The sequence below is a fragment of the Peromyscus maniculatus genome, chromosome 1 (genome assembly GCF_049852395.1).
Source record: "Peromyscus maniculatus bairdii isolate BWxNUB_F1_BW_parent chromosome 1, HU_Pman_BW_mat_3.1, whole genome shotgun sequence".
Lineage (NCBI taxonomy): Eukaryota > Metazoa > Chordata > Mammalia > Rodentia > Cricetidae > Peromyscus > Peromyscus maniculatus.
In genome coordinates this window covers 32673547-32697932 of record NC_134852.1, presented here as the reverse complement: position 1 = coordinate 32697932, position 24386 = coordinate 32673547, and the positions used below count along the sequence as shown (strand labels likewise).

General features: G+C 55.0%; 2 protein-coding genes across 5 annotated transcripts in view; both read left to right on the top strand.

The window, feature by feature from the left end:
• Grik5 (glutamate ionotropic receptor kainate type subunit 5) overlaps positions 1-5777 on the top strand; it is a 63275-nt gene extending 57498 nt beyond the window's left edge. For 2 of the 3 annotated variants that reach the window (XM_006988082.4, XM_042267488.2), the window contains exons 17-20: positions 124-349; positions 1637-1765; positions 1856-1977; positions 4830-5777. In XM_006988082.4, coding sequence (XP_006988144.1) covers positions 124-349; positions 1637-1765; positions 1856-1977; positions 4830-5255 — 903 coding nt within the window. In that variant the 3' untranslated portion in view covers positions 5256-5777. The remainder of the gene's footprint in view (positions 1-123; positions 350-1636; positions 1766-1855; positions 1978-4829) is intronic. The other variant, XM_042267502.2, reaches the window with a different exon arrangement.
• Positions 5778-9732: 3955 nt separating this feature from the next.
• Atp1a3 (ATPase Na+/K+ transporting subunit alpha 3) overlaps positions 9733-24386 on the top strand; it is a 29321-nt gene continuing 14667 nt past the window's right edge. Inside the window, exons 1-11 of one of the 2 annotated variants that reach the window (XM_006988084.4) lie at positions 9733-10055; positions 14792-14878; positions 14974-15033; positions 15192-15395; positions 17949-18062; positions 18155-18289; positions 18911-19028; positions 19145-19413; positions 21198-21396; positions 21473-21582; positions 21685-21819. In XM_006988084.4, coding sequence (XP_006988146.1) covers positions 10050-10055; positions 14792-14878; positions 14974-15033; positions 15192-15395; positions 17949-18062; positions 18155-18289; positions 18911-19028; positions 19145-19413; positions 21198-21396; positions 21473-21582; positions 21685-21819 — 1437 coding nt within the window. In that variant the 5' untranslated portion in view covers positions 9733-10049. Of the gene's footprint in view, positions 10056-14752; positions 14879-14973; positions 15034-15191; positions 15396-17948; positions 18063-18154; positions 18290-18910; positions 19029-19144; positions 19414-21197; positions 21397-21472; positions 21583-21684; positions 21820-24386 lie in introns of both variants that reach the window. The other variant, XM_016006564.3, reaches the window with a different exon arrangement.

The window sequence follows — 24386 nt, the reverse complement described above, 5'->3', positions numbered from 1 at the left end:
AAGGAGGGGAAGCTGCAAGGTGAGAGGAATTCACGCTTGCGTGTGTGGAAAGGGGAGGGGAGGGCTCGAGGGAAACCCGTGGAGTGGCCCCCACCCACCTTCCTTCATACTCCCTCTGCCAAGAACTCGAGGTACCAGACGTACCAGCGGATGTGGAACTACATGCAATCGAAACAGCCTAGCGTGTTCGTCAAGAGCACAGAGGAAGGAATCGCCCGAGTCCTCAACTCCCGCTACGCCTTCCTGCTGGAGTCCACCATGAATGAGTACCACCGGCGTCTGAACTGCAACCTCACCCAGATCGGGGGCCTCCTCGACACCAAGGGCTATGGCATCGGCATGCCGCTGGGTACGAGCATGGCTAAGCTTGAAATGTGGGAGGAGATGTGGGGGCCATACTCACCAAGGTGTGTGAGCGAACCCAGGAATATCCCAAGACACGCAGCCTTGCTGTGTGACCCTGGACAGGTGCAGTCACCATCCTAAGCCTGTACACTTTAAACATGCAAAACGTCAGCCTAGAAGCTGGTGAGCTCCAGCCTCGGGGGATAGTGAGAGAATTGAGGTGACTTTGCATGTACACCTCAGTAAACATGAGCTACGAGACGCAACACCTCCATGGGAGACGAGATTTTGGTTTGTTTGGTTTTTAGTTCTTTGAGACAAGGTCTCACCTTCAAGTAGGTCAGGTTGTAGATGAAGATGACCTTGAACTTCTTGATCCTGCTACCTCCACCTCCACATACTAGGGACATGTGGTACATATACCACCTTGCTCAGCTGTACCGGACTTGGTTTTCTTCGCTTCATGTTCTCTACATCAATCCTACATCCTAGCTCAGAGCAGATCCTCAGGAAAAGCAGGAAGGAGCGAGGGGGAACAGTTTATACTTCAGGACACACTGTTTCAGTGCCCAGTGATAGAAACCCCAATACTAGTTTGTCTCCAAACATTGGTAATATTTTCTCAAGTGGTGAGACCTGGGTACTTACTCTGTCGGCCCAGGACCAACAAGCATCCATCATCTCCCCTTGTCCATATCTCTACTGCCCTGCATTCAGTAGGTGCTTCAGAATAGAGGGCCCAAGGGGAGCACTGACGGGGAAGAGGAGGAAGGATACAGAAGCGGGAGGATGGGGATCCACTCAGCCAACTGCTACAGGGCTCTTCCAGTGGCAGGCACATTAGGGCGTAGACAGAGCCGCGTCCTGTGGAAGCAGGTGTGACACGCGCTGTGGACAGGGGCAGTGGCAGAGACTGACAGCAGGTGGAGGGCCTGGCGCCGTTTTGAATCAAGTGTCCAAAAATGACTTGTGAGGAGCCAGTGTGTAAGCAGAGACCCAAGGGAGAGGAGGGGAAGGGTGTACCGGGCAGAAGCAAAGACCCTAAAGTAGGGCGTTGTCTGGCAGATATGGGGACCCACCAGGAGGCCAGTGTGGCAGGGCTGGGTGAGATGGGCCCCTAGGCATGGCGGCGCCATGACAGGGAGCCTGATCCTGCTCGCACCAGCTCGAGAGGCCTGACCTCTCTCTTGGCTGTTGTGTGATGAGATCGGGTAGAAGCTGGGAGAGGTGGCAGGGCAGGTGGGATTTGGGGTAGTGGGGCCCACGGCCATCCCCTCATGTGCCCGGCCAGGCTCCCCGTTCCGGGATGAGATCACGCTGGCCATCCTGCAGCTCCAAGAGAACAACAGGCTGGAGATCCTGAAGCGCAAGTGGTGGGAAGGTGGCCGGTGCCCCAAGGAGGAGGACCACAGGGCCAAAGGTCAGCCACCCCGTCCTGTGCCGCTCTTTCCCAGAAACCCCTTCGGCCCACACCCACACTGCCCATACCCCGGCTCTCCCCACCCTCCAGGTTTGGGCATGGAGAACATTGGCGGTATTTTTGTCGTGCTCATCTGCGGCCTCATCATTGCTGTCTTCGTGGCGGTCATGGAATTCATCTGGTCCACGCGGAGGTCAGCGGAGTCTGAGGAGGTGAGGAGATTGACTGTGGCTGGAGGTGGAGCAGGGGAGACCCCGGGGGACATTAAGGACCCAAAGTGGTGGGTTGGATGAAGGAGAGGGAAGATGTAAGAGATGGGGAGGGGTCGGGGAGCCAGAAGGTAAGAGAGAAGCCAAGGAACTCCTGGTTAGATCAAGGAGGTCCCAGGAGAGGTGACAGGTCAGAGAACTGGACAAAGAATCCAGGCTATGAGAAAGGACAGAGAAGGGAAGGAGAGTGATGAGAATTCAAGGGCCCACCAGAGAACGGTGTGGAGGACCCCAGAGAAGCAGGACGCTGAAATACAAAAAAGGAAATAGCCGGTGCACTGAGGAGGCAGAGGTGGGAGCATAGATCAGCTGTCCAAAACTGTTTTCATCTACATAGTGAGTTCAAGCCCAGCTTGAGCCACGTGATACCCTGTTTGAGAGACAGACAGACAGACAGACAGACGACAGACAAACCAAGCATAGTGGCTTCATAATCCCAGCACTTGAGAAGCTGAGGCAGGAGGATTGCCACGGTTTGCCTCAGCCTCTCAAGTGGTAGCATTGCAGGAGTGCCCCATCATACCCATCTGAGACTATGCCCTTGAGAGGCCGTTCTTATATATTCCTTATGACCCTCGAGAGGGAAGCAGGGTGAGGAAGTGGCTGGGCCAGTCTTCATTATGGTGTCCCTGGAAGAGGCAGGGCAGAGAGAAAATGCAGCAAAGGACTGGCTGGTTTGAGTCACGTTGGTGGGCTCAGAGCATGGGCTGTATTGTCTTGTCTTGTTTTTGTATCTGTGGTCCTGGGGGTAGAACCCAGGGCCTCATGTATGCCAGGTAAATGAAGCCCTTCACGGGTAGTTTCTAAGCAAGTGCTCTACCAATAAGCTATATCCTCAGCCCTATTTTTACTTTTTATTTTAAGACAGGGTCTCACTAAGTTGTCCTGTCTGGCTTAGAATTCACCCCTTAGCCCAGGATGGCCTTAAACTTGCAGTCCTCCTGCCTCGGCCTCCTAAGAGGCTAGGGTCACAGGTCTGCAGCCCCAGGCCTCTCCAGATTCACCAGTGTTTGGTTTGCTATGAAGGGTGGTTCCACCCTCAGCTCTCTAAAGCATGGCTGATTCTGAGAGGGACAGCCTTCCACCAGCCTGTAAGATCCTAGAACATCAAACGTCCGGAAACAAGAATTAAAAGCATCATGCACACACTTAGTGGCGGCTGGCAGGAGTCCTCTCAGTTCCTCGAAGGAGGACCTCTCTGCAGGGTTGCTTAAGTGCCCTTCTGGGCAACTCACATCCCCCAGAGCTGTGATCCAAGAGAGAGCAAGGCAAGAGAGTCTGGTCTCATCCTGTCACTCAGCAAAACTCTGATGTAATGTTGGAGAGGACCACAGGACTGCCAGGGGGTGGGACAGAGACACTAGATGCCATAACTCCCAAGTGTGGGTCTCCCCCCACCCCCAGCCCAAGATTAATTGTTTGTTTAGTTTTTGTTTTGGTTTTATTAAGTTGTGAGTTTGGATGTGAGTGTGAAGGTCAGAGGTCAACTTTGAGGAGTCCATTCTCTCCCTTCACCCTGTGGAGCCCAGAGATGGAACTTAGATCCACAGCCTCAGTGGCTGAGACATCTCACTAACCCTGGTTTGGTTTGGTTTTTGGAGACAAGGTCATGTTATGTAGCCCCCTCTGGCCTTGAACTCACTATGCAGCTCATGCTGGCCTGAAACTTACAGTCATCCTTCTGTCTCAGCTTCCCAAGGCATGTGCCACCACACCCAACTCCAGAGTCTGTAATGATGTCCCACTTGGATGTCTAGTAATGAAGCATAATGTCGCTCTCCACCAAGCAGAGCTCAGTCTCCACTTGCTCAGGCCAAGTGTGGGGGCATTATCTATCCCTCACTCCTTCCTCCCCCTCACCATTTCTCTGCCTTCACAGGACAAGCCCCCAGCAGCCTCCCTACCGGGCTCCCTGCTCCCCCTGGCTCCCCCTACAGTCTGTTCTCTGCACTTGCCTTCAGCCCTCTTCTTCAGTTCCCCCGTGGCTCTGGAGTAAACCACAGCCTCGTAATGGTCCCCGCCCTCGGGCATCACTTCCTCCCTCTCTCCCCATTCCTCCCAAGCCAGGCCCCACCTCAGCACCTTCGCATTGGGTGTCAGTCTACAATGCTCAAACCACCCCCCAGGTCTTTAATCACGAGGCTCACCCAGCCTTCACACAGAGGTCTCACGGAGGAGGGCTTCCGCCTCTGCTCTATCTCCAAAGTCAGCATCCTGCCCGTCCACACTCTATGTCTATTTATTTCTCTCCCAAGCACTATCGGACAGAATATATATGTTTATATTTGTTGTTTTCTATCTCTGCATACTTGAGGAGGGCTGGGCTCTATTTTTTTTTTCCCTGTCTCCATTGCTGGGAATGGAACCCAGAACCTTACACATATTGGGTAAGCCCTCTACCACTGAACCACATCCCAAGTCCCAAGGACCAGGAATTCTCTTTTATTCTTTGCTGTAACTCGGGGTGCCCAGATCAGTGCCTGGCACTAAGTAAATATGCCTTCCAGTAATGTGGGGGCAGAAACAGGAGGGAGGGGTAGGGGAAGTCAGAAAATATTGTGTGGAAAGACAGGGGTCAGAAAGTGAAAAAGCAGATTCAGGGACAAACACAAGGAAAGATGAAGCTGAGAACGGGATGGCGGTGGGGGAAGCGGTACAGAAAACACCAGCGTCGGCCAAGGGAACAGAACTGGGAGGTGAGGAGGGAGTAGGACGAGAGGAGAGGTGCAGAAAGGAGGTGGGGGCGGGGAGGGAGGTCGCGGCGTGCCCTGCGGTGACCGTCTCGCCGCCCCCAGGTGTCGGTGTGCCAGGAGATGCTGCAGGAGCTGCGCCACGCCGTGTCTTGCCGCAAGACCTCGCGTTCCCGCCGGCGCCGGCGCCCGGGCGGCCCGAGTCGGGCCCTGCTGTCGCTGCGCGCGGTCCGAGAGATGCGACTCAGCAACGGCAAGCTCTACTCGGCCGGCGCGGGCGGGGACGCGGGCGCGCACGGAGGTCCGCAGCGCCTCCTGGACGACCCCGGACCTCCCGGGGGGCCCCGGCCCGCGGCTCCCACGCCCTGCACACACGTGCGCGTCTGCCAGGAGTGCAGGCGCATCCAGGCGCTGCGGGCTTCGGGGGCTGGGGCGCCCCCACGTGGCCTGGGCACCCCAGCTGAAGCCACTAGCCCTCCCCGGCCGCGGCCAGGCCCCACAGGACCCCGCGAGCTGACCGAGCACGAATGACCATGGACGGGGCCGGGCGTGCGCCCCAACTGACTGCAGGGACGCAATGCGCCCCCGATGGACAGGAAGCCGCGATTTTGCCTTCAGTTCCCGGTGAATTCCGAGCCCGGCTCCGGAGCCGGCCTGCGTCTCCTAGTGGACTCGAGCGAGGGTGTCGCGGACGCCCGCATTCCATCCCGCGCCGAGGGCGGGAGGAGCGCAGAGACCGAGGACTCCAAGGGCTGGGGACTGTGGGGGCCGCTCCCGGAGTTGGAAAGCGGTCCGCGGGGAGGACCCCAACCTGGGACTGCTCAGACGCCCCAAGACTTGACACGGCTCTCCACACTTCTGGAGGTGGGGAGGGCCTCTGGACATGTGGGTGTCCCCTGGTGCCCCTCCTCTCTTCTCTTTCTCTCTTTTTTTGGGGGAGAAACCTCAGAATTTCTATGAGACGCCCCCAGGGAGAGGGTCAGTTGGGCCCCTATACCTCCCCCTGCCACATCTCAGTCCCTGTTGGAATAAAAAAAGAACAAAACCCCAAAACTGAGGGGGTACGTGGGTTTCATTTTCTGGGGGATGGGGGTGGGAGGTCAACGGGCGTTTTTAGACACTCGGAGTCTGCGGAGAGCAGGAAGAGATTTACACACTCGCCACCTTGGGCAATGCCCGAAACATGCAGGTCAGCTCAGGTCCCAGCAGCCGCCCCCTCTCCATTGACCTTCTCTCAGGACAGAAGGAGGCTGCGACAGAGACCCTGGGACAGATGGAGAGACGCAGGATCTGGAAGGGCGGAGACACTGAGAGGAAAGACACGGAAAGAATGAAACCAGATGGGGCTGGGGGATGGGAGAGCCTGGGAACTGTGGGTGTTAAAGTCTGGGGTGGCAGCTAGAGTGGCGGTGTGGGACTGGGCTACAGTGAATTGAGAACCTGGGGGTCGCGAGTGTGATCCCTGTGAAGCCACCTTCAAGAGTGACCGAACCTTGAAAGTTATGTCCCTCCCCAGCCCTCAAGAGAGGAAGCGAGGAGCTGGAGAAGGGGGCTGAGGGCTGGCTGAGCAGGGAGAAGGATGGGCCTGCCTTCCGTCCCCGCCTTCCTCGCCACTCTGGAGGTTTCTGTGGAGAAAGGACGACTGAAGGTCACACGGCCTGATCCAGATCGAGGCCGAGCAGGAAAGAGAGAGAGATGCGGCGCGGGTGGGGGAGAGGCAGACGGATAGGGAAGAGGGAAAAGAAGATCTGGAGGACAAAATGGGCGAGGGCTGCAAAGTGTTAGAGGCGAGGAGAGGGAGGGCAGAGGGAGAGATTCTTAGAGGCAGAGAGATTGCGGGAAGGGACGCGGCGGGTGGAGGGGACGCGAATGAAACGGAAGGTAGAGGGCACAGGCAGTGGAGGTGACAGACAGGAAGTCACAGAAAGCTAAAGGGAGATCGAGGGGGACCCGAACGACAAAGGGAACAAGATCAAGAACATGGAGCTGCTGAGGACGGAAGCTGGGCCCGCCCTTCAACCTCGACAGGCTCTCAGGAGCTGTCCGTTTCAGCACCCAGCGGCCCGCCCGGCGCGCAGCAGCCAGGGTCTGCTCAGCAGCCAGGGTCTGCTCAGCAGCCAGGGTCTGCTCAGCCCTCCACGGCCCCCTGGCAGAAGGCCACGCCCCGAGAGACCCCCACCCCGCACCTCCATGTCAGGCTGCTTCACGCTGTGTCCTTAGTCTCCACTTGGCCGCTTCTGTGTCTCAGACTCTTGCTGTGTGTGCCATTCCAGGCCAGCCCCAACATCTTCCCCCTCTCTGTCTTTCTAAGAGACTGATCAATCATCCTGCCCCGGGGCTGGATGCTGTTGAAGTGGCTCTCATTGCGGATTTTTCTGGTTTCCCCCTTCTCTGTCCCAATAGCACGAGACCGCTCTTCTCCAGGGTCTGTCCTCATTCTCTAACCCACCGAGTTTCTCCCCGTTTTATCTCTAACTCCCCCTGCTTGGCAAACCTGTCCTCTGCCCAGCTCTCTAAGGTTCCCCTTGTTTCTGCCACCCTCTCTGAACATGTCTGCTACCATCTTCCTGGTTTTGTTTGGTCTTGGTTTTTGGTTTTTTTTTTTTTTCATCTCTGCTTTTGCAGATCTTTTCTTCCGTCTTGTGTTTGTAATTCTCCCTGGCTCTGGGGTGGCTCTAGTCTGTATCTCTCGTCTCTCTCCTTCCACCTCTCCCTACGCGCTCCGCTGTCCTCCTCCATCTGGGGTGACCTTCTGAAGTCTTCCCTCCCCCTCTCCTTCTGCAGAGCACTGGGAGCATGATGCATCAGTCATCAGTCTAGCCAGGCTGGTGTCTGAGGAGGATTTACATGAGGGAAGCTGAGCCTGTTTCTGGGGTGGGATGTGGAGAGCCTCTGGCCCCCCAGCCTGGCTAGAGGGCAGGAGGAGCACATATCCCCTGGGATCTAGGATCCCCTCCCCAGCCTTCCCTGACTCTAACCCTGTCCTCTGTGGACCAGCCACAGACCTCCAGGCTCGCATACTGGGAGAGGGAGGCACGAAGGGATAAATGTTGGTAACAACCCCTCCACCCCAGGGTAAGGAACAGACTCGAGGAAGGGGTGTCTGAGAGCAATGCACCTGGGTTGAAAGATGGGGCTCCTCCTCCTTCTTCTCATCTCCATGGCAACAAGCCTGATCTGCAGGTCCAACCTCCTTTGCTGCAGAGTCAGCCTCCCTGTTACCATGGCAACAAGGGACAGCAGGAGAGATGGGAACTGGCCGGAGAAGAGGGTTGTGATGAAGCTCTGGGTGCTGGGGGAAGCCCCTTCCTCCTTCTACTGTGGCCCTATCTATTTCTGCCCGAGGCCAACTCTCTGTGTCTCTGTGTCCCTCTCTCTAGATTTGAATGTCCCCTTGAGGTCAGGATCATCTTAAACCCCCACCTTCTTTTTTCTTTTTCTTTTTTTTTTCTTTTTCTTTTTCTTTTTTTTTTTTTGAGCAAGGTCTCACTATGTCCTGGAGCTCACTGTATAGACCTGGCTGGCCTTGAACTCATAGAGATCTGCCAGCCTGTGCTTCCCCAGTGCTGGGATTAAAGGCATGCACCACCACCATGCCCAGCAGATCATCTTAACCTTAACATGAACCAAACCCTGACCCCACACAGGCTTACTTCCCGCTCCTAGCCAGAGTTCTCTCTCTTTCCCCATCCCTGTCTTCTACCAGCATCCCCAGGGAGAGTCCAGAATGTTCCTCATGAGCACAGTGTGTCAGGGTGGGGATGGAAGGCTCTGACACCACAGACTCCAGTGTGGAAACTAATGGGTGCTGCGTGTGTGTGTGTGTGGGGGGGGTAATGGGAAGGTATGTGTGCATGTGCCTGTATACACACAGTGTGATATGGGTGTGGTGTGTGGGTGGGGATGTTGGGATGTGTTTGGAGGCGCAACAAAGTTATACATGACACTACAGTAATGTGTGATGTGTGAGAAGTGTGGGATGGTGTCCCATGGCTTAGTTCTGAGTGACTTGTGTTACCTGTGAGTCTGCGCCCGTCTTTGCCTGTCATCCACAGCAAATGTTTGTCCAGTCTGTGCCGTGAGCCTTCTTTCATGCCCTGACACACTGGGAACAGTACATGATGTGTAGGTGTGTTCGACGGCATGTACGTGCAACCGTGGCCACAGAGGCGGCTGCTATGGGTGTCCTGAGGAAATGTGTGTCCTAGGCACATGCAATGGTGGCAAGTGGAGGAATCTGTTAGTTCTCCGTGTAAGATGGTGCAAGGTCAGCTGTGGTGCAGTGTGTGATGTGAGTCTGGGAGGTGGTGTTCTGAGGGCGTGGGCTCCCCACAGCACTTCCGCATCGTGACTGTGGTTCTGTGGTGATGTGGTGGGTGTAAGAGCTGTGTGCTCTTGGTGGATGCCCCTCCTGCCGGGTTTTGAGCCTCTGGTTGAAGGGTAGTGGTGGTGAAGGTGTGACTGGGGTACGGTTGTGAGCCTGTGGGGGTGTGTGTGGGGGGTGATGGTGGCGCCTGACTGTGGTGCCTCCTGGTGTGTCCTTCTGGCTTTGTTGTGTCTCCTGTGTGGTGCGTGTGGTGGTATCTTACTGGGTAGCTCAGTCAGGGTGGGGACACAGTGAGGAGGGTCTTAGGACTCTCTCCCGCCTCTGCAGCACCGCTCCTCAATTTGGGAGCCTTCCTTGTTGTCTGTTTCCCCACCAGTACCCCTCCTGCAGTATCTTCTCCCTGAACAGTGTCCAGCACAGACTCCTGGGGTCCCCCTACATATTGCAAGATGGTGGTGCTCTGGGGCCCTGCATTACTGCATTCACTGGTGCTTTCCTCCAACCCTGTGCCCACCACACTCCCAGGAGGCAGTTTCCGAGGTGCTTCCTCCCTCAGAGCCTCCATCCCTGAGGTCCCTCCCTGCATCGAGGGGGGCTGGTCTCTAGGTCCACCATCCACCGTGGGGTGTCCGGGATCCCCACCCCCCACTGTGCTCAGCTCCCCGGTGGCGCCGCCACTTTGCAGAGACAAGGTTGGAGCGGTGGAGGGGGAAGGGGGAGGACAGCTGCAGTACCGGGGGCCGGGCCTCGGGCTGTCCGTCAGCTCAAAGCCGCTCCTGATTGGCCTGCGCCGCCTCCCCCCTCGGGCGCGGGCATATGAGGAGGCAGAGGCCCCGGCCACCGCAGCCTCTGTGCGGTGGGACCCACGGACCGACAGACGCACGCTCCCACCGCGGCGCGGGCGCTTCAGAGGCCCACCAGCCGGAGCCCGCGCCTGAGCCGGCCCTGCGGCCACCACTCACCAGCCCGTCCGTCCCTCTTCCCACGGAGCCGCCAAGATGGGGGTAGGTGCAGGGGTTGGCAAGGCACTGCGTGTGTGTGATATTGTGGGTCCAATGACACTGGGCTGTGCAGGAATTGGGGGGCTCCCGCATTCCTGAGCTCTGGGGCCGAGTCTGCAGAGACCCGCGAGCCGGCTGACCTGACCATTTCGTGTGATGGTGTGTCTGGGAAAGCGGGCTACTGAGTCGAAGAGGGTCTGTGGCGCATGTTGGTGGCTTTGTCCACGGGGGCGGGGGCTGGCCCTTAGCATATCGGTTTGACCTTGTGCGGTTGCTCGTGTGCCCGTTGCATGAGTGTGGTGGCATGAGTGCAATTGCTTGAGGGTGAGTGCGTGTGCGCGTGCTCCTGGCTCCCTCTAGCAGTGGGGTCTGCAGCTCTCTGTGCCCTCCCCCCTCCATCTAAAAGCCTGCAACCTGTCTGGGTGTGTCTGAGAGCTATGTTAGTGTGTCTAGAGGGGACTGAAGACCCCCTCCGCTCCCCGGGTCCCCTAGCCCAACGGAGATAGATACAGGCTATGGGATGGACGTGAGATGACCTCTCTTTCTCCTTCCAGGCCTGGATAAGGGTGATCTGCAGTGACCGACTTGGGGCTGCAGAGTTTGTACAGCCCCTAATCTGGGGGGAACAGACATGAGGGCTAGGAGGAGGGGGGGGGAGCGGGAAAGAAATGGCTGACAGACAAGTGCCTGGCTGAGGGTGTGCAAGCACAGTCATGGGGGGGGAGTCTGCATGCATGCTGTGCCCTTGCCTCCGTGTCCGTGTGTCCTTCTCTGTCTGTGCGTCTCTCCAGCAGATGCAGCCTCCTTCCCCGACTGACCACCTGATCCCTGCTGCAGCCCTGGATTCCTCCTTGTGTGTCTGGGGTGGGACTTGACTCGGGGAGGGCTGTCAGGGAAGAAAGTGGATGGACTGGGGACCACCGGATAAAGAGAAAGGGTCAGCATGGGGGTGCCAAAGGGAACATGAGAGATGGGGAGAAAGATGGCGGATGAAGGCTGAAGGGCCTATGGATGAAGATGGGGGATGGAGCTACTGATATGTGGGTTGGGGTGGGTGAGGGGGGATGGGAAGGAAAACTGGGTGGGGGATGATTAGGGGAGAAAAGGGGGAGATGAGAGTCAGTGACCGCTTTCAGGTAAGTGGACGGAAGCTGGGGAATGTGGAAGATTGGGGAGAAGAGAAGGGTACAGTGCTTTGGGGAAGGGTGGTCTTAGATGAAGAAATGGGGAAGGAAATTACTTTGATGTGGGAGAGACAGACATGGGCAGAAACAGTGAGAAAGAGACACCAAAAAACAAAGAAAGGGACAAGACACAGACGCGAAGAGAGAGACTGAGGTGGCAGACGGGCATGGGAAGACACAGAAAGACAAAATGAGAAACTGAGGCTGACATGGAGAGAGAGAGAGAGAGAGAGAGAGAGAGAGAGAGAGAGAGAGAGAGAGAGAGATTTCTACCCAGAGACCAAATAATAAATAAATAAATAAATAAATAAATAAATAAATAACCCCCCTGGGGGATGGAAAAAGGAGGCTGAGGTCAGAAGGTAGGCCAAGGTAGGTAGGGGTGTTTAGAAAGGACGGTCACAGGTGCCCTGGGGTGGGGGCTGTGGAGGTGCAGAGACCGTGTGAGCCACGCTGCTGTCAGGGAGGCAGAGCGCATGGGAAATGGCTAGGAGCTGGCTGCAGAGGCGGCTGCAGTGAGGCAGGCATGTCCCCCACCCCGAGAGGTGCTCCAGTCCTGCAGTGCGCCCATCTGGGCTTCCTGCCTTCCCTGGGAAAGCCTCGGTTCTTCATACCAACAGACGGAAGCCACCTCCGGGGGAGTCTGGTCATGGCAAGGGCAAGCAGGAGCTAACCCAAGGTTGGGTTGGCAGGGACATGAGCATTACTGTCCTTCGCCTCCCAGTCCTCCTTCTCAGAATGAGGGTTCAGACCCCCACCCCCCTTCCCCAGACCCAAGAGACCAGGCCCAGCCTCCTCCCTCACACCTAAGAGTCCAGGTCCCAGCCCTCCTGTGTCGGAGCCAGAAGTCCAGGCCACTTTTTCTCATAGGGAGCCACACTGCAGCTGCCCAGGGATTCAGGGACGGGGCAGCTGATTCCCCTGTTTCTGACAGACCCGTCTCTCCTCATGCTTGCCACCCTGCTCACTTCTCCACCTTGACCTCATAACGTGCTGTCTTCGTATCTCTCCATGTGTCCGCCTCATCTGCAAAGGTTGGCACACCACCCTGCAGCCCATAGTTCAGGACGGAGGATCAGCCTCAAGCCCTCAAGCCTCTGAGCCTCCTTGTCTGAGGCGCAGTACTGCTGCAGGGCTGGCCTGGGGCCAAGCTCCCGCCTCCCCGGTTCACGCCTCCTCGGGATTCCCAGGCTTCCAGGGCTACGGCCCCTCCCTAGACTCCGAAGTCAGCCCCGGGCCTGGGTAGACAGCCGGCAAGTCAGGCTGCTACAAGGTCACAAGGAGATTAGCGCTGAGCTGTACTGAGCCTCCTATCCCAGCTTGGCCCTGGGCCTGCAGGATCTGTCAGCAGCCCTCTGCAAGCATTGAGCCTCAGTCCACCTTTCCTGCCAGCCTCAGACACGCTCCCCATCTGCCCAGACCACCAAACCGGAACTCAGTCCACGCCTAAGGCTTTTTTTTTTTTTAATTGCTCTTTCGTACCTCCCCCCCCCCCCCAGTTCTTGCTCATTCCTCAAGTCTTGACCTATGCCCATCCCCTGCTCAAGACTGTCTGCAGCACACAGCAGGAGGAAAGTCAGATGCACATCTTGCCCATTAAGCCCCTTGGGAATGACTACTTATAGGCAGCACACTGCCTCCCACCGGAGCCTTTGTCCTGGCTGTCATCCGGAGTGCCCTTTCCTATCGTGATTTGCCTGGCTTGTGGGGGTCTCCCAAGATCTGCTGAGTCCTTTGAGGCATGCACAGTGCAGAAGACAGGCCAAGCAAAGAGCTAGGCGGGGGAGACAGGCAGTGACCTCCATGGAGACCTTGCACTGGAAAGATGGGTGCCAACGATAAAGAGAGCAAAATAAGTAGAGCAAGGACAGACACACAGACACACAGACACACAGACGAGACAGAGCTGAGTGTCCAGCGCATGCCTGGCAGCCAGACATTTAAAAAGGCAGGAACAGGAGGACCACCACGAATTGAGAATAGCCTGATCTACATAGTGAGACAGACAGGGGGAAAAAAGATGTTCTAATAAAGACCGGGGGCGGGGGGTCTAGTTGAGACGGAGACACATAGAAGGATGGAGGGAGGAAGATCCCAGGGTGAGAGAGTAAGGGAGAAAGATTGAGCAAGACGGGCAAACCAGAGAAGATGGGACACAGGCGAGAACGAGACAGGGACCCCAGGAAATACCCGAAGAGACGATGATGGCAGAGCCGGACGGCAAGGGAACAGACAGCGCGCGCCCTCAGAGACAATCCCAGAGGACGCCACCCTGGGAAAGAGAGAGGACCCCACAGGCTCAGAGATTGAGACGGTTTGAGATAACGGTGTAGGAGACAGGCGGTGAGAACCGGAGACCGAAGAGATGAGACGGACTCACGGAACCAGGGACAGAAGGACAGAGACAGCACCAAATGAGAGGAGAGATAAAGGAGAGAAGCCACCTCGATGAGACACAGAGACGGGAGAGACATAGAGGCAGAAGGAGACAGGGACGAGCTAGCAAGTAAATACGAAACAGAGACAGATTAGAGAGAAAGAGACGGCGAGGACTTAGCCACAGAGACAGAAGCCCGGGAAAGTTCAGTAGGCCCAGAGAAAAGACAAAAGGATGCGCGGAATGCTGGGGGTGCAGCCCAGTGGGTAGAGCTTGCCTGGCATACACAAAGCTCTGTGTAAACAGTGTCTGGGGGTGCAGGCCTGTAACCCCAGCCCTGCCGAGATGGAGCAAGGGGAACAGAAATTAGCCTTGACTACGTAGGGAGTTCAAGGCCAGCCTAGACTGTGTGAGACTCTGTCTCAAAGGTGAACACACACACACACACACACACACACACACACACACACACACACACACACACACGAGCCAGACCTGGTGGTCCATGACCATATCCAGCACTTGGGAGGTTGAAGCAGGAGGACTGTTATGAATTCCAGTCTGTGATACATAGTGGGTTCTGGGACAGCCTGGGCTAAAAAATAAGACCCCGTTTCTTAATAATAATAATTAATAAGTTAAAAGGGTCCAGTGAGTAGGCTCAGTGGGCAAAGGACGTTTCCCTCGCAGCCTGATGACCTGAATGACCTGAGTTTGAGTGCCGGGACTCACATAGTGGAGGGAGAGAAGCAACTCCTGCAGGCTGTGCTCTGACCTCCACGCATACACTATAGCGCACGCACGCACGCACGCACGCACGCACGCGCACACACGCACACACAAATAAACAAATAAATACTTTTAAAAATCAAAGTGGTGAAGGGGAGATACTCATAGACACAAGGAAAGAGACAAACAGACCCCAAGTCCCTGAGGTACCCGGACCCAGACACAGTGAGGCCACCTAGATGAGACAAGTCTCGGAGGGGTTCTGGGAGCTGCCCAAAGACACTAGGAAGGCTCCGTGAGACGCCGAGAGACACAGAGATAACCCTAGCCTCGAGAGGCAGAGGCCAGGCCAAGATGCGCGCCGGGGCACGCGGGGCCGGTGTCGCTCTGGAACCCCTTCTCGCCCGCAGTCTGGTGGCTCTGACAGCTACCGTGTCGCCACCTCGCAGGACAAGAAAGATGACAAGGGGTCGCCCAAGAAGAGCAAGGCCAAAGAGCGCCGGGACCTGGACGACCTCAAGAAGGAGGTGGCCATGGTAAGTGTCACCTCCCCTCGTTACCACCCCGCCACAGCCCCACCTGCGCAGAGAAGCTGTGTGGGATTGTGAGCCATCTCCCCCAATCATTTCAGACGGAGCACAAGATGTCCGTAGAAGAGGTCTGCCGGAAATACAACACGGACTGCGTGCAGGTGAAGATGGGCGGAGCCAGGGCTGGTGTTGGGGCCCTGGGTCTGAGGGAGGAGGGCTGGAGACTGGTTTGTTCTGAGGACTTGCGGGTGCTGTGGTTTTGATCTGGGGTGCCAGGGCTTCTCCAGGAAGGTTCCTATATGAGTGCCATGCTTTCTAGGGTCTGACACACAGCAAAGCCCAGGAGATCCTGGCTCGAGATGGGCCTAATGCGCTCACACCACCACCCACCACCCCGGAATGGGTCAAGTTCTGCCGACAGCTATTTGGGGGCTTCTCCATCCTTCTGTGGATCGGGGCAATCCTCTGCTTCCTGGCCTATGGCATCCAGGCAGGGACTGAAGACGATCCCTCGGGTGACAATGTGAGTATGCCACACCCCGGCCTGTGCAGGAACACAGACACAACCACATCTGCCCCTCTAGACTTTTCAAAGCCTCCTCCTTGCCCTTCATCATCCAGCTGTGACAATTACCTCTGAGAAAACAAGATCAGAAATAAGAAAGCCACAGCTCCAAACAGCCTAAGACAGCTGGGGTGTGGTTCAGTGGTGGGGTATTTATTTGGCAAGGTTTCATGGGGGCCTGGGCTCGATTCTCTGCATTCATAGAGGATATGTGTGGTGGCACACTACTGGTATTCCCTCACCCAGGAAACTGAGGCAGGAAGATTATGAGTTTGAGTCCAGACTAGGCTACACAGCAGAATCCTGTCTCAAAAAATGTTGGCTCGGAAGAAGGCTGAATAGGTAGAGCACTTGCTGTGCAACCAGAAGGGCCTGAGTTCAAATCCTCAGCGCCCCCTTGAAGCTGACACACTGGCATGCATCTGTAATACCAGTGCTTCTGTGGGGCGATGAGGCAGAGACAGGAGCATTCCCGGAAGCTCACAGGCCAGCCTGCCTGAAGTATGCAGTGGAGGTAAAAGAGAGAACACAGGACTAGAGAAACGGTTCGGCAGCTAAGAGTGTTTGCTGCTCTAGCAGAGGACCTGGGCCCGGTTCCCAACACCCATATGGTGGCTCACAACCATCTACCACTACCGTTCCAGGGGGTCCAGTGCCCCCTTCTGGACTCTATGGCACAAGGCACACATGGTGTGCAAAGATACGTGTTGGCAGAACAGTCATATGCAAATAAATAGGTACTAAAAAAAACAAATAAACAAAAACCAAGAGGCCCTCTCTCAAAGTGGAACGTGAAGACCCATACCTTACGTTGCCCTTCTTCCACACGGGCCACGGTGCATACACATATGTACACATGCACATGCACTCGTTCACATGGAAGAATGCGTGTGCACATAGTTTTTAATTATAAAAAGGAAACTGTGTAGGCCAGCTGGTAGAGTGTTTACCTGGTGCGCACGAAGGCCTAGGTTTGATCTCCAGCACCATACAAAACTGGGTGTAGCTGTGTAAGCCTGTTGTGCAAGCACCAGGGAGGCTGAGGCAGGAGGATCAGCTCAGTGTCCACCTGAGTGAGCTACAAGAGACCCCAGTTAAAGAGAGAAGGGCGCTGTGGGATGAACGAGAGTTCTGGCTTGAGGCTCTCCGGCCTCAGCAGCTTTGGAGACAGGTGCCACCGGATGGTCACAGCCTAGCAAATGACTGGAGACGAGGAGGAAGTCAGGGCTCATCTAACCCCACACAGGAGACAGGCGTGAGACAGGGCTGTTACAGTCCTCACACCTGTGGACACGGAACCCCGCACAACTACGCAGAGGTCTTCACCTGTATGTGAGGAGTGAACCTGGAGCGTCCCATAGGAAGACAGGTTCAAACACAGGGACACAGGCACACACAGGTGCCCTCTGGACAGAGAGGACCAACAGAGCCAGACATGGTGGCCAACACCTCTCATGCCCGCATTGAGGAGGCTAAGCCAGGAGGAACACAAGTTCAAGGCCAGCCTAGACTACAAAGATCTCATCTCAAATCAGTGGTGGGTGAAGTGGCCTTTAACCCCAGCACTCAGGAGGCAGAGGCAGGCGGATCTCTGTGAGTTCCAGGCCGGCCAGAGCTACATAGACACTGTCTCAAAAACAAACAGACCCTGAGAAGTGGTAGTGCACACCTTAATCCCAGCACTTGTGAGGCAGAGGCAGGTGGGTCTATGAATTCAAGGCCAGCCTGGTCTACAGAGTGAGTTCCTGGACAGCCAGGGCTATACAGAGAAACCCTGTCTCGAAAAAGCAAAACAAAAACAAAAAAACAGACAACAAGAAAACAGAGCCAGATTCGGTGATACATGCTTGAAATTCCAGCACTACAGAGGAAGAGGGCAAGAAGATCCAAGAGTTCAGGACCATCCTCAGCTATGTGGCAAGTTCTAGACTCTCCTGGGCTATGTCTCAAAAAAGGAAAAGGAAGAGGTGAGGGTTAAGCACTTGCCCTTTAGGCTTGAAGACCTGAGTTTAAGCCTCAGAATTCCCGTAAAGAAGCTGCTGTGGTGACAAGCATTTGTAATCCCAGCGCTGGAGAGGTGGAAGCAGGCTGACCCCTGGAGCTTGATGGCCCCGGCAGCCTTGCCCACCTGATAAATTCCAGGCTGTGAGAAACCCTGTCTCTAAAAAATATAAAAGGTATATGGTGCCCAAGGAATGTAACCTGAAGTTGTCTTCTAACGTCTGTGCACACACACACACACACACACACACACACACACACACACACACACACACAAATAAAATGTAATAATTTAAACAAATAATAACCACAAGACAGAGAAATAACAGACTCAAACACACAGTCTTATAAACACAAGGTGAGGCCTACAGGCGTATATACAAGCAGACAGGCAAAGAATGAGGCCACAAGCAGATGCACAAAGCTCCCTCGCAGACCTGGGGGTGAAGGTGGTTGGGGAGTGTGCACAGCTGTTGTGATGACGTGTTCTGTACACATGTGTTCCCACAGCTGTACCTGGGCATTGTGCTAGCTGCTGTGGTGATCATCACAGGCTGCTTCTCCTACTACCAGGAAGCCAAGAGTTCTAAGATCATGGAGTCCTTCAAGAACATGGTTCCCCAGGTGAGGAGGGCCCAAAGGGACAGAAGGAAGTGGCCAGATGGGACTCCATGGCAGGGGAAGTTCCAGGGCTGACTCTTCTCTCTCACACCCAGCAAGCCCTCGTGATCCGGGAAGGTGAGAAGATGCAGGTGAATGCCGAGGAGGTGGTGGTTGGAGACCTGGTGGAGATCAAGGGTGGGGACCGAGTCCCAGCTGACCTTCGCATCATCTCAGCCCATGGCTGCAAGGTGAAGTTCCAGCTCTGTTCTCTGCTCTCTGGAATGAGGAGGAAGATCTCCTGAGTGCCTCATAGACCCCAGAGCTCCAGACCCCAGCCCTCCTCCCTCAGACCCAGGACTCCAGGCCCCAGCCCTCCTCCCTCAGACCCAGAGCTCCAGGTCCCAGCCCTCCTCCCTCAGACCCGGGGATCCAGGCCCCAGCCTTCCTTTAGACCTGGTAGTCTAGGCTCAGGCCCATCCCACAGGAATTCTGAGGGACTTTTTTTTTTTTTTTTTTTCGAGACAAGGTTTCTCTGTGTAGTTTTGGTGCCTGTCCTGGATCTCACTCTGTAGCCCAGGCTGGCCTCGAACTCAGATCCACCTGGCTCTGCCTCCCAAGTGCTGGGATTAAAGGCACGAGCCACCACCGCCCGGCTTCTGAGGGACTTTAGACGTGGGCCAGAGGTCCTATTCCTGCCCGCTGTCCTTTAATATCCTGCCTCCTGGTTTCCCAGATGCCACAGGCCAGTCGGGGCTCTCCTGCCTTTTTCTGTAACTTCCTGGGACAGGCTTTACTTCAAGGCCCCCTGGTTCCTTGCTCTCTGCTCCTGGGCCTTGTGCTGAACCGTGACTCTGCCGTTCAATCCCCAGGTGGACAATTCCTCCCTGACCGGTGAATCTGAGCCCCAGACCCGCTCCCCGGACTGCACACATGACAATCCCTTGGAGACCCGGAACATCACTTTCTTTTCCACCAACTGTGTGGAAGGTGAAAAAGAGGCCTCAAGGGCACAAAAGGAGAGGCGTGGCTCAGGAGGAGGTGGGGTACCCGCAGCCTTCTGAGTTCTAGCAGGACCTGAGCTTCTCGTCCCTTTGGCCCTACAGGCACCGCTCGGGGTGTGGTGGTGGCCACCGGCGACCGCACTGTCATGGGCCGCATCGCCACCCTGGCCTCAGGCCTGGAGGTGGGCAAGACGCCCATCGCCATCGAGATCGAGCACTTCATCCAGCTCATCACTGGCGTGGCGGTGTTCCTGGGCGTCTCCTTCTTCATCCTCTCCCTCATTCTGGGATACACCTGGCTCGAGGCCGTCATCTTCCTCATCGGCATCATCGTGGCCAATGTCCCCGAGGGGCTTCTGGCTACCGTCACGGTAATGCTGGACACCGAGGGAGGGGGGCCGAGGCCACAGGACCCCTGGGTCTGAGGGAGGAGGAAGAGGGTCTGATCCCTAGGTGTGAGGGTGTCAGATGCCCTGGAACTGGAGTTACAGAGGTTATGAGTTGCCACATGGATGTTAGGAACTGAACCCAGGTCCTCTGCAAGAGCAACAAGTGCTCTTCCCATTGCGCCATCTCTCCAGCGCCTCAGCGCCTTAAAAAGACCAAAAAAAAAAAAAAAGCCGCTTTATTTTATGTATATGAGTGTTCTGCCTGCATATATGTGTGTGCACCATGTGCATGCCTGAGGCCCTTGGAGGTCAGAAGAGGGCATTGGATCCAGTGGAACTGGCATGACAAACTGACACACAGCTATGAGCCACCATGAGGGTGTAGGGAACCAAACCTGTGTCCTCTGCAAGTCCAACAAATGCTCTTAACCACTGAGCCATCTGTCGAGCCCCTGCCCCTATTGCATTTTAATTCAATTCACAAAATTAGGATGCACCCACTCATTGCAAAAGTGGAATAGTAGTTGTTCGGTTTTTTACAATTTATGTATTACATTTGTGTGGCTGGGTATGGTAGCGCAGGGGGTGTGTGTGGGGAGGTGTGTGGGTGTCTGTATCAGCACTTGCACACACACCATAGTGCCTAGGTGGAGGTCAGCAGACAACTTCCAGTCTCTCCTTCCACCATGTGTGGGTCCTGGGGATCGAACGCAGGTCATCAGGCTTGGCAGAAAGTGCTTTTATCCACTGAGCATCTTGTTCCATTGAACAACCCACTTGTTCCATTTTTAGAATAAAGTAATGCTCTCCCACCCAATACCCTGTCTTCAGCCCCCACCCCAGACGCACGAAGTGAGTGCATTGTTTAAATATGGCCCTTCCCTCCTTCCCTCCTCCCTCCCTCCTCCCCTCTTTTTATTTATTTTTATTTTATGCACATTGGTGTTTCGCCATGGATGTCCAGTCCCCTGGAACTGGAGTTACAGACAGTTGTGAGCTGCCAGGAGGGTGCTGGGAACTGAACCGTCCTCTGAAAGAGCAGTCGGTGCTCTTAACCACTGTGTTTAAGACACTATAGTCTTTTTTTTTTTTAACCATTTTTTTAAATATATTTTTTTAAAGATTTATTTATTTGTTTGCTATGTATACAGTGTTCTGCCTGCAGGCCAGAAGAGGGCACCAGATCTCATCACAGATGGTTGTGAGCCACCATGTGGTTGCTGGGAATTGAACTCAAGACCTCTGGAAGAACAGCCAGTGCTCTTAACCTCCGAGCCGTCTCTCCAGCTCTCTTTTTTTTTCAAAAATTTTTATTGAAATTTTTTATTTTATAGAAAAAAAATACATTACACCCTGACTGCAGTCTCCCCTCTCTCCACTCCCCCCCCCCAGTCCTTCTTACTTTCTATTTTTAATTTTAATTGTTACTTATCTGTGAGCTGCCTGATGTGGGTGCCGGGAACCGAACCCCGGGTCCTCTGCAAGAACAGAATGTGCTCTCAATCACTGAGCCATCTCTCCAGCGCCCCCTACCCCTACCCCCACCCCGCTTCAGTTGCTTCGAGTGTGAGTCTGTTGTACCTACGGCCTGTAAGAGCATTCTATTGCGTGTTTTGAGGCCACGCCTGTGTCTGGTCGTTTTTCCAACAGGCACCCCTACCACTCCAGCCTTGTCTTCTCACACTCCTCCCTCAGCCCCGGGTGCTCCCCACGGCAGGTGAAGTGCGCACATCTGTGCAGCTCTCCTGTCCTTGCCCGTCCTCTAGGTGTGTCTGACCCTGACTGCCAAGCGCATGGCTCGCAAGAACTGTCTCGTGAAGAACCTGGAGGCGGTGGAGACACTGGGCTCCACTTCCACCATCTGCTCAGACAAAACCGGCACCCTCACCCAGAACCGCATGACTGTGGCCCACATGTGGTTCGACAACCAGATCCACGAGGCCGACACCACTGAGGATCAGTCCGGTCAGTAGGGGCTCAGGGTGGGGACTAGGACGCCCCATCCCGGGGGGCCTTGTGGCCTCACACGTGACTCCTACAGGGACCTCTTTCGACAAGAGCTCACACACCTGGGTGGCCCTGTCCCACATCGCTGGACTCTGCAACCGGGCTGTCTTCAAGGGCGGGCAGGATAACATCCCTGTGCTCAAGGTCGGTGCAGCTGACTGCCCACTCTGACCAGACGCCCCTTCCCCCTCCTCCCCCTCCTCCCTCTCCCCACTGCTGACTGACCAGGCTTTCCATCTACCGCAGAGGGACGTGGCCGGTGATGCCTCTGAGTCTGCCCTGCTCAAGTGCATTGAGCTGTCCTCGGGTTCCGTGAAGCTGATGCGTGAACGAAACAAGAAAGTGGCAGAGATTCCCTTCAACTCCACTAACAAATACCAGGTACGACCTCCAGGTCTGTGTGCTCTGTGGGTCTTCCTGGGACGATATAAAGAAATGTCTGTCTGAGCTGGGTGTGTTAGTGAACACCTGTGAGCCCAGCGCTTGGGAGGTAGAGGCAGGAGGATCTGGAGTTCATGGTCATTCTGAGCTACAGAGTGAGTTTGAGGCTAACCTGGGCTACATAAGACCCTGTCTTAAAACAAGAAACAAGTCAGGCATGGTGGCACAGGCTACAATCCCAGCACCAAGGAGGTGGAGGCAAGCGCATCAAAGCTATCCCCGGGTACCTAGCAAGTTCCGGGCTAACCTGGGCTACATGAGACCCTGCCCATGCTGGTGGAGCGTGGTGAAAGGATGGGATGATTAGGGTTAATTATAGGAAACGAGGGTGACAAGTTACTTACAGGAGCTTGGAATGACTCAAAACAGCTGCATCACCAAAAAATGCCACCCGTGGGTGATGACTCAGGAAAGCTGTGTTACCCGAGTCCCAACTCCTGGACAGCTGCGGGGACAAGAGGGAGGGCTGGGTGACTCTCCCCTTCCCATCCATGAGTGAGAGCCTTCTGTAGGTCACCACGGAACTCTGCTCCACGATGGCACCAGTCTTGTCCGGCATGGAGGAAATAGCTGCTTTACCACACGGAGACAGTGACCAGGGGTTGCACTTTCTCTACGATTCCCGAGTTTAGCCACCTCTGTCCCACCTCCATCTGGCTTTGGGTCAAGATACTAATGTTTACCGAGCCTCAGTTTCCCATCTGTAAAACTGAGGATGAGGATAGAGGAGTGGGGGAAGGGCAGTGGCTGAAGCAGAGAGTTCCATAGTGAGAGAGGCTGAAATGGGAGGCGCAGGAGCAAAGAGCGTCCTGTAGCAGAGGGTGGGCCCTGGCCACCATCTCAAGAACAAGGGTAGCATTTTTCACACATTTTCCAGATGTGTTTTTAAGCCTCTTGGTCCTGTTTTAGATATTGGGGTACACTGGGTAGTGAGAGGAGCAGTGAGACCCTTCCTTTCCAATACTCAAGTCCTAGGAGACAGATAATCAAAGGTTGAGGGGAGGAAGCCTGCAAGTTTAAAGAGTGTTCAGGCAGCAGACAGCGCGTGCAAAGGTCCTGAGGCAGGAGTGAAAGGTCCTGAGGTAGGAGTGTCACCTGCCTGAACTACCAGAAGCCAACATGGAAAGGGACCGAGGACAAGGCGTACAGAACTGTGGGAACGCTGAAGGCTGTTGGGGAGAGCCGGCTCCGACTCTGAGAGGGCCACGAACCATGACAGGAAGCAGAGGAGGGAAGACAGAACCTTTAAGTTAGAGAGTTTTATGAAGCTACAACTCACATACCAGGAGCAGATGTGTTAGTGTGCTCGGACTTGGGCGACCACCCACAGAGTCCATTTTAGATTGTGTTTTACCACCTCAGAAAGAAACCCCGCACTCTCTCAGCTTCCGCCCACCCCTTCTCCAGCAGGCCCTGCCCCCAGCCAGCCTCAGCAAACACTAACCTACTTTCTGTCTCTGTGGATTTACTTGTTCTGGACATTTCATTTTTTAAAAAAACAGAATCGTGTAATACTTGACCTTTTTAAAAATCCATTTTATTTTGCTCCACCTCATTCTCAGGATCCATCCACACGTCCACCAGAACCTCATTCTTTTTTTTAAACATTTATTATTGTGCGTGTATGATGGTGGGGGTTGCTTGTGGAGGTCAGAGGGCAACCTTGTGGAGTCGGTTCTCCCCCACCTTTATGGAAGTTCCAGGGATGGAACTCGGGTCTTCAGGCTGGAACAGCAATCACCTCTACCCATTGAGCCATATACCACCAGTTCCCTAATGACTTTGGTTGGTTGGTTTTGACTTTTTCGAAACAGGGTTTCTCTGAGTAGCCCAGGCTGTCCTGGATCTCACTCTGTAGACCAGGCTGGCCTCCAGCTCACAGAGATCCTCCTGCCTCTGCCTCCTGAGTGCTGGGACTAAAGGTGTGTGCGCCACTGTCACCTCCATTGCCTCCGCCGCCACCACCAGCAGCTGGATCCTCGTGACTTTTTAATCTATTTTCTCTTTTATTTTATTTTTTCAGTGTTTTGAGACAAGGTCTTGCTTTATACCCCAGCCTGGTCTAGAACTCACTATGTGACCCTGGCAAGACTCAAACTCATAGTGATTCTCTGCTTCCGCCTCAGAAGTACTGTGGTGGCAGATGTGGGCAGATGTTCCCAGCTGCTTTAGGAGAAAAAATATACTTCATTGTGTGACTGTGTCACATCTTGCTGACCATTCATGTGTTGATGCACAGTTGGGCTGTTTCCACCTTTGGGGAAACTGTTGAGCTCTTTGCCAAAGTGGATGCAGCATTTTTCACTGACTTACGGTTTCTTTTTAGTTTCTATTTACTTTGGGGCTAGGAATGGAACCCAGGACCTTAGTGTTAGCAAGCATTTTACTTCTGAACAACACCCCTACCTTTTCTTGATGGATTCTAGGCAGGGGCTCTACCACTGAGCCACACCCCAGCCCCTCACTGGGGGATTCTAGGCAGGGGCTCCACCACTGAGCCACACCCC